The 9,779-nt window shown below is 46.6% G+C and overlaps 1 protein-coding gene across 1 annotated transcript; it reads left to right on the top strand.

Annotated features, from left to right (window-relative positions):
- The first annotated feature begins 1,763 nt into the window (after positions 1-1,763).
- On the top strand, positions 1,764-9,549 carry LOC118452050. The gene is given in 4 exon segments (XM_035892132.1): positions 1,764-1,911; positions 2,992-3,273; positions 6,631-6,773; positions 8,791-9,549. Coding segments are annotated over 4 exon segments (888 nt in total). The 3' UTR covers positions 9,106-9,549.
- The last annotated feature ends 230 nt before the right edge of the window (positions 9,550-9,779 follow it).

Here is a 9,779-nt window from a genome sequence, read left to right as displayed (position 1 = left end):
CTCTCCCTTCATGCTTCCCTTGGTCAGACCTCCTGTGGTCCACCTACGTGTTCAATCCAGAATACGCCCTACTCAGGGCAGAAGAGAGAACTGGAAACAAGAGCCCTGGTGAAGAACTGATACTTCTACTGTCAGGAGCTTGTTCAGACATGTTGGGCCTTACGTGAGTTAGCAGTCACTGGAAACTGCAGGAGTTACTCTAAAGCCGCCCTGATTGATCTAATTCTGTCCTGAAGGCATAGGGGTACCTTAAATGACCTCTCAGGATCCCTTCCAACCTTATGTAGTACTCCATTACATTGCTTTGTTAACCCCATCATATTTAGGGGCCCAAAAGACAGGGTAATGACTCATACCCAATCAAAGGGACACTGAAAGGTGACAGGCCAGCCACCTGAGCATTCATCTCCTCTCCGTTCCCAGCAAGCTCTTCCTCGCACTGTAGACAGCCCACCCGTGGATGCCGGTGTCCACCCCCCTGCAGAACAAGCAGGGATGCTGTTGACATGCTTCAAAGCAGCCTGTGCCCCAAATAGCACATGTCCCAAAGGCACACTTAGCTGAGAACATTAGCGCATTCATACCAAGAACGTCGCCCAGCCTCTCCCAGCGTGCTCTCTTCCTGGCAGACTTGATAGAGAAATCACAAAAGCAGTCACGCAGCCTATTCTTACATCTGCTCTTGTTTGTTTTCCCTGGGCTTTGTAGTAATTTGGACACAGGAGTTTCTTGATAGAAAATGACAAGCGACAAGTGCTGGAGGTATATATGATGTGCTGTTTGTGATAATCACCCACTGAAAGGCACTTCTATGCTTCCACCCCATTCACTAAGGAGCCAGAGTAGCCACTGCCTCAGAAAAGGCCCGATACAGACACTACTTTCCTTGCTAATTTATTAAAGTAAAGTTAAAACATTCTGCTTGGAGCTTAACAGATGTGGCTTTATTACTTGCTAAATATTTTCTGGAAGGTTTGAGGTTAAAAGAAGAAATTGTTGGAAAGTATGTATTAATGAGGAGCTGTCCCTTTGCCTTTCCCTGTCATCAGAACAGCTTGACTGAAGAAGATCCCCTTGATTTCAGATCAACTCATTGAGAACTGAGGGGCTTCGAGCAGTTTCTTGATAGAGCTCTGCATCTAAAAGTAGTTTGTGCATGGTCCAGGTATCTCAACTTCCAGTGCTGTCTTTTAAACAGTTAAAAACACTTGTTCAGGATGGGCATGAGCTTTGAAAACCATGTCAGGTACACTCTGGATACTGCAGGTGGATCGTCACCCACCTTTGTGTCCTTCGGGCTCGCTCTCTCGTAAATCAGAGCACTTCAGTGCAGCTCAGGGGATGTGCAGGTGGTTACAGCAGCAGTGCCTAGGGAAGCACCCAGAATGCTTGGCTGGGTCCAAACTGGTGAAGCACAGTGGCAAAATGTCCTTACAAGAAATTTTGTGTCGTCTTCTCAGTGTTACTAATATAGTTTTAAACCAAAAGTGTCTAAACCACAGGGAAAATAACTGGTTGTTCCATACAGGCTCTGCACCTTGGGAACTGCATTTGGATGGTGTCTTGCAAAGAAAGCAAGAAACGTCTTGTAGTTCATGGAAGAGCTCAGCAGGGCACATCTTCAGAGCTGCCTGATAAGAAGTTTGGCTGAGGGGAGTCCTGGGACATTGGCAGGACATCCTGGGTCCATTTTACTGTGTTCAGGCTGGTTTATACTCTTTTGTGGTGGGGCGGCAATGGGGACTCAGAGGTGAGAGGCGGCCATGCCCGGTCCCAGTGCTCGTATGGTAGCCGTGCGGGAGCTGGCTGGTTGCCATTCCTCCTGGCTGCAGAGAGCCATGCGGGGTTCCCAAAATACCTTACTGCTGCTGGCAGGGGGGCAAGCATGGAAATGGAATCGATGTGTTCAACGTGAAGCGGAGAGCTGGTTCCCATGGTGCGGTGTAGACAGGTCTATATGGGAGAACCCAGGTTTTGCAGGGGAGAGCAGGCATCCCCTGCATAGTCCTCTTGTATTTGGGATATTCTCCCTCTCTGCTTCACCAGACAATGGCAAAAGCTAAGAGGTTCTTGCTGATACATCCTTATCCAGCTGTTTCTAGGTTAGCTATATTGAGTAATTAAGCAGGAGCGTCTATCCCAGATAGTCAGAAAATCAAGAGTCAGGTCCTAAGGATCGTGGAACTTAAAATACAAAGTATTGCTGATATTCATTGTGCATTTTACATCTATTTGCCCACTGTTTTTTGAGCCATAGAGGTTTATGGCCTCAAGCTTCATCTCATACAACTGAGGGCTAGAAACTTGCTTTGTTTTTTTAAAGCACTGAAGACAGACATGCAGGTAGCTGACTCCAGGAGATGGGAGTTGAGAGCAAACCATCCTACAACCAGCTGGTGAACCATGAGTGTTTGCAGGACCATGATGTCCCCTTTTCTTGACAGTTGCCCTGTACAAGTGAGATCCCTTGCCCGCAGCCCTCACATCGCAGCCTTCGCTGCACCAAGCTTCAGTTCTCCCGTTTACAAATTTAGGGGCTAGGGGGACATTCACCCCTCTTGTGTTTGCATGACACTTGAACAGTGTTTGTGGTGCTTATACATCAGGGACCCGTCCTCTGCACAGGGCAGTGCCTGTGTCCAGCACATGGCAGGGGGAGCCCTCGAAGAGGCTGTCACAGCGTGGGTGCACCCATGGGTGCTTCTGCCCATTGTCCCCCCTTTGACCACCTCTCCCACAGCCTCACAAGTCAGACCTTCTCAAAAAATGTTCTCTGCCAGCACTGAGCTCTCAGTGCCCCTGCAAAAACATATTCCCTTATGCCTGTGGGAAATCTGCAGGATCGGATCCCTCGGTGGGACATGGCTCTGAAATCTCTGTCCTGCCTGTGGTGGATACGTGCTGGATAGTAGCACATTCTTAAATAATTTGCTGCGCTAATCTCCAGCCCGCAGGAGCTGAGTAAATCGATCCTATACTTTCTGAGCTAAGCTTCATTGTCTGGCCAGCGTAGCTCACAGAACCGCAAGCTCCATTTTTACTGCGGACAATTGCAGGCACCAAAAGTGGGAATCACTGTTGGTAGAAAGTGCAGGCTTTATGGGTTTCCCCTTTGCCATTTTGATCTAGATGACATCATAAAACGCCACAGGAAGGAGCAAACAGATGCCAGTGCTGCGGGGGACAGGCGAAGGCAGCAGGTCAAGAACAGGAATTCGGCATACGGGTATGGGCGGCCCCGTTTCCGCACCTGGATGCAGAGGAATTTGCAAGGTAGGTGAGCACCCTGGGACAGCGGGAGGCCTGCCAAGCTGGAAAATGCATTTGTGTAACGACATGCAGCTCTTAAATCCTTATCCCATCTAACTCCTGTGTGCGTGTAAGATGTACTTGGGCTCTGAATAGCTTTTCTCACTGCAACAACGGAATATCAGGGCCCTTTCAGAGCATAAATTCATCCATTTCTCTCCCTTCCACCCTCTCATGAATTACTAATTCAAAGTGACTTAATATCTATTCTCTATTCCCTTTTGGCTTTGCATATTTTAATTATGCCTCTTCCTAATCCTCTTTTTCCCAGAACACACTTAAATTACCCCTTCAGTAACTGTCTTTGATAGCTCAGTTATTGGAGCTAATTTGTCACTTTTGCCAACCATGCTATTTTTATGATGAGGTTTTTTATAATACCGTGTGATCACAGACTAATCTATGTTTGGTTCCACCAGCTTTTATCTACAAAACCGAAGTGATCTGCTGCATGAAATGCTATCTTTATCAAAATTTTGCTTTTTTTTTTTTTTTTTTAAATTACTGCTAAATCATTTCATTGAAGATTTTAGTGACATTTTGCAGCAATGTCTTTGCAGTCTTCCCTTGGAGTGCTAATGGCACATCAGGGCAGTGGGATCGCTGGGAGCCATCCTGCTTGTCTCCGGTCTGCCTCCCACTCTCATGTTCTTGGTCTCCACCACATATTGCCTTACCAAGAATCGTTCCGGTTCAAAACAGAATGATGATAATTGCCCTTTGCAAATTGATTTTTCTGTCAGAAACACAGGCTTTGATATTCTTCCACACTCAAGAGACTACTACATCAAGTAAATCAAAGAAAATATATTTTTTAGCTATTTCTTAGAAAGGAGACATTTTCTGTTCATGTATAGAATTATTTCTGCTAGTCTTAGTATTTCATAGGTTTTTACTAAGCCTGAATTCAGCCCTGCCAAGTGCAGGACTCACCATGCTGTGTGGAGCTGATGTCAGTAGCAATTTTGGGAAGCTCAGCATGACTGGGAATTTAGCCCGTAATTCTTTGGGGGCTCATTTCACTTCGGTCCCTGCTGAAATGCAGTCCCTTCTGGGCTGAGATGTGATAACCATTATCAAAATGACAATCAGAACAGCCCAGCACTGTAATGACAGAGCATGGAGAAGGGTATTATGCTGATTAAACCAGCAAGAGAATTCATGCAAGCGAAGTGCTGTTATCCCTCCTGGAATATGGCTTAAACCATCTCCCCAGTGGGGAAAAGATGATTTTTAATGACAAGAGATTTGAATTTCAAATCTTCTCAGAAAAAGAGTCTGTTAGACATTGGAGCTTCTCCCCAAACTGGACTTGCTGGGCAGAGGTGCCTCTTGGCCAGCCCAGGTGTGCTCAGCACCAGGCTCTGAGTATGCACCCAAACAAGGGGTGGGGGGGGTCTTCCCCAGCTGCTGATGCTGCGGGTTTTATTCAAATGTTCTTTCATTAGTAAATATCTGCCAGACTTTTTGCAGAGATGAAGCCTCCCACATGTCACACTTCAGGGTACACGCGGCAGACCGAGGCCTTGGCCCCCAGCTGGTGTACACGGGGTACCCCTCGGAGGCCGATGGCTCCCTCATTAGTTGTTTACACCGGCCGAGGCGTGCCTGAGTGCGCCGCTGAGCAGGGGGTCTCTAATGTGAGCTGGCTGATAGGGGCATGATTTTCTAGTCAGAGCTGCCTTCTGCATCAGTCCCTCCCATTGCAGCGGTGCAGTGCCCGGGGAAGGCGGCTGAGCTCAGTCCGTCTTGCTGCGGCGGCGGTGCCCTCCCCAGGGCGCAGGCGAGCTGTGTGGCAAGGCTTGGTGGCAAACAGGCAAGAGAGAGGGGCAAGCCCCGGGTGGTTGTTGAAGGGATCAAGAAAGGGAAAAACAAACTGTGGGGACAGAATCAGGAGGGAAAAAAGGGCCATTAAACACAGCGAGAACACATCCAGTCAAAAAGACACAGATTGCCAAAATTCAGGTGCTTGTCAGGAGAGGAACATTTACACACCTGCACTTCTGCGGTGGGAGGGCATCGCTTGCAAAGAAAATAACTACTGGCCCCACAGAGCTTGTGAACAGCATTGCATTTTTGTGAGTGTTCCCAACCAGCACCTCTGGCTGTAGGGAGCCAAGCACCCCACCGTGCTGTTTGGGAGGCGCTGCCCACCGGCAGGCCCTGATGCCCTTTTGTTTTAGAGCCAGCGCAGCTCAAATCATCTTCACTTGTATTCCAGTGTAACCAGCCCACGCTGGCGCTGGCCGGTGTTATACCCTGGGGCTGCAGCCTTCATTAATCACTGCGGTGATGGCCCCTGACAGCAATGTCACTGCTGCCGGAGAACTCTTCATTTCTAATTGCTCCGAGTCATTATAAATTGCTGTGATGTAGGAATAGATGGTGTAGGATCAATACACGCGTCTAACTGCTCTGTGGTCTGTATCAGTGAGGTTCGACTATGTGGTGCAGGGGTTTAACCGCACTCTTGGTGCCCTCTGCCATGCTTTATGCCTGATTTATCCGCCCCTCGGAGTGTGTGTGCACATTTCACTGGTATAGCGGCTCGGAAAATGTCTACTTCATTATGACTACAGAAGTTTATCATGTGGAGTAATTAGGCTTTAATGCACTGTGCCTCCATCTGACGGAGTGCTTTCCTCTCGCTTGACACTTCAGCACACTTCAAAATCATAAACAGGCTTAGGGGAAAACGTTAAATGCAAGATGCGCTGTTGGTGTGTGTATATGGTGCAGTTATGTAAAACAGCGGCAGAAGGTGCCCCCTTCAATATAAGCAGTAAATAAGGAAATGTCAAGCTAAAAATATATATATATATGTATTTATATATGAAAATAATGGTCCAGTCTTCACTTATCAAGTGCTATAATGTGGGCACTCAGAGCTATTCCAGGCTGCTGTGGGGTTGGCTTCTGGATGCTCAAGCCACTTGCGCATCTGTATCAAAAGGCTTTTTCCATTTCACAGTTAATTCACAGCAATGTGAGCTCTGACAACAGATTGACGGGTTTCCTGATGCGAGTGTTCCTGCCTTTATTAGGAATCAGGATGGTGGAAGGCTTTTCTTTTCTATAGTCTTTCAAATCAAATAATGTGTTTGTCAGTTCTACATATAATAAGTATGTTAGTGAGACATTGGAAAGAGAAATTATCTAATATTCTGCAAAATTAATTTACTGGAATAAACTAATGTGAATCTTGCATCCCTATTTATATAGATACCCCTATATCATATTAAGTTAACCTTGTAATCCATTTGCAAAACTAATCATAAATTGAGTTTTGAAGGATGCTAAAATAAGAGTTTATTTTTGTAGGACCCTACCGTTTTAAAAGAGGGTTTGGACAACAACAATACAACCGGAGACAATTCAGGAATACTGTGCCTGGTCCCAGGAGAAGAGCAGCTGCCGCATTAAATGGAGTGAGCCCTTTAAATCGCCAGGCATCGGCTCAGGAGGTAGGGGCATAAGGAAGGTACAGCTGTTCCCAAATGTCATGTAGAAATCTGCTGGATTTTATCATCCTGGATCACCCCAAAGAACAATCTACATACATAAAAAATTTACAGGCACCAATTTTTATAGGCCTGTGCACAGCATTTGTATGCATAGGTGAGTACAGACACATATGCATATAAAACAGCAATTTTCCAGTTGGTTTTATAAGCTTATGACTTGGCATAATTTTACTGAATCAGTTCCCATGGGGTTTACAAAAGAGGTTTTTTTTTTTAAAATGTGTTCTTAAAAGATTTTAAAATATTTCCATAAAACCAGATTTCACGTCATCTCATCTTACTGTTATCGTTTAGAGGAGGTATGTTAGGATTCATAGTTATTTGTCCTCTACCCAGAGCATTTTCCAAGATCCAGTGAAGTCAAAGGGCAGACTGCTGTTGACTTCAGGTGGCTTTGGTCCAGAGACACACTTTTCACTCGCAAGTGGGTATCCCCCCCAGAGATGCTGATTCCCAGTACTGTGACAGCCATGGGTCAGATTGCCCACACACTTCAGTGTAAAATGCATTTGTTTTCATTCATGGCTTTCCCTTTTTCAAGTTTAAATGTTTAGGTCTTGTCTCTGTTCAAAAACACTTTAAAAAAAAAGATTGACATATTTTCATTTGGTTTTTGAGTTGGTTTTAAGACTAAAGAGATGGAAAGGAAGATACATGTTCACCATTGAAGTAATTCCTACAGCTTTCTTCTGAGTATCACTAATATTAAACTGGCTTGCTGCAGAAGGTGAAAAACAGGCGGGTAGATAGTCCTCTGTGAGAGGGGGTTGGGGTTTTCTGCGCTGATGGAAATCCACTCAATTAGGAGGTCGCGTATGCTCAGTAAGCTTTTAAAAAAACACCAACGTGGCGAACATGATGGCACATTTAATGGCTGTGTCCTGGGGGTATAAGTGAGAGAGCCCTGAACTGGCCATGCACGCGCATGGAGTGTGGTTATTCCTGAAAATGAAGACTGCAATGACTCAGATATTGAGTGTGGCTGGGCATTAACAGAAAGTAATAAGCAGTTGCTAGGAGGCATAATTCTACGGTAGGTTCCATTTTGCAGAAATAAACCAAGTGGGAAGAATGTGGAAACACATCCTAGTTAGCGGGTAGCAACAGGGATGGTGGTTGTCCCACAGAAATAACTGGGATAGAGTCTGTGGCAGTTTGTGTAAGTAACTGCAGGGGGACCTGCACTGCTGAGGGGTCTTCTGACGTGCTTCATGCTTCAGGGCTTGGACCGGGCAACATGCGTGTCCAAACAAGAAAGAGTCAATGACCGAAAAGAAACTTGAGCAAAGCTGTAATGCTTGGCTTGTGCAAGATTTGCTCTCCATGGACTGATTTTTTTTGGTATTTCTGCACCATTAGAATGAAACGTTCCTCATGGTACTTGTAGCTTCATGCCCAGGAACTGAGGCACACGGTGTGTTGTTGTTGACAGCAGTGTATACTACGTCAGAATGTTGAGACTACAGGAACACTGCTCGATAGAAATATTGCTGCCATAGATACAAAAGAAAGCCAGGTTTTAATAGATTTAGCGAGGAATCTGTTTCCCATCAAGAAAATATCAAAGGAGAAAAAAAAAAAAAAGCACTTGCAGAGCAAGGCTGTTCTGTTGCAAGAAGTTGCAAAGGCAAAACAGTTGGGAATGAGAATATGGGGAATGCAGAGCACACAGCGCGGGGCTGAGCGCGCTTTGAAGCAATCGCAAGCGGCACTGAATGCATCCGAGAGCAGCGAGGGAGCCGCTGCAGCGTCAGCCATCACCCCCTGCGCCTGGGAGCAGGCTGGATTTCCCCCTAGACAGAGCCAAAGAAAATGCCAAATAAATGCACCGGGTTTTCAGGCAGCCGCAGTCGGCGGAGGGCAGGACGGTTGTGTGCTGTCACTCGCACTCGCTCCCTCTTCATGCACCAAGATTGTGGCACGGGTGGCAACTGCTGAGCTCTCGCTGCTCTTTCAGGGCAACAAGAACAGCGATGCTTTCGACAAAAGCAGCAGCAGCGGGCAGCCGGAGGGACGGCGACGGCCACCCCCAGGCCCCAAGAGATTCAGAGCAGCGGCTGCCAGCACCCACGCCCCGGGGAGAAGGTAAAAATTTTTGATAACTCTGGGCTTTTTTGGTTTTCAGCAATTCCCTGTGCAGCTCCTGGGGCTCTGCTCTCGGTCTGTGCCAGCTGGGAGTGGCCACAGCCATGTGCTCATGCAACGTGAGAAAAATACCCCAGGTATGTTAGAAAAGCACTTGGAAATAAAACAACCTCATGCTGATAGTTAATAATTCAGGTATTAGATCTGTCATTTTATTTTAGAAAGCACAGAAAATGTGACCTTTGTGCTTTTATTAAACTTTTCCTCTGTCACTTTGGGGAGAACTTTTGAAGAGTGATAGAGCATTTATTTTCGTAAAGGCAGGACACACGGATTCCAGCTGTAAGGGGTAGGCAGGGAGAGGGCCTCTGTCCCTGCGAGGGGCTGCAGGAGCAGACGCTGTGCCCCCGCAGCCGTGGCGAGGGCAGGCTGCCAGGCGCGGGGCACAGGCTTGGTGCCTGTCTCACTGTGGTCCTTCTGTTCTCCGAGCTCTGCTGCAGTCCCGTCTTTCTCGGCTCTGAGTAGAGCAGGGACTGAATGACCTCCAGAGGTCCCTTCTGACCAGATTTTTCTCTATGATTTTCTTCCGTGATTTTTTTTTTTTTTTTTTTAATAAGCAGCGTTCAGAACAAACACAAGCTGTTGTTTCATTTGAGCAGAAAAACGAGTTCCTCTGAAATCCTTTGCTGGCAGAAAAACCTGTTGGGCTGAACTTGGTAATGCACAGCCTCATTTGCTTCTCCTACTGCTTTTTAATACCACACTGGGTCAGGTATTTCAGCATTAAACATTAGGGGAGACCTGGCATCATATTCACCTGTGTCCTTCTCTCTCCCCTCCTCTACCAGCAGGCCTTTCCTG

This window comes from Egretta garzetta, unplaced genomic scaffold (assembly GCF_000687185.1).
Source record: "Egretta garzetta isolate BGI_Z169 unplaced genomic scaffold, ASM68718v1 scaffold404, whole genome shotgun sequence".
Classification (NCBI taxonomy): Eukaryota; Metazoa; Chordata; class Aves; order Pelecaniformes; family Ardeidae; genus Egretta; species Egretta garzetta.
The sequence above is the reverse complement of the archived record's forward strand: the minus strand, read 5'-3'. Positions and strand labels throughout refer to the sequence as shown.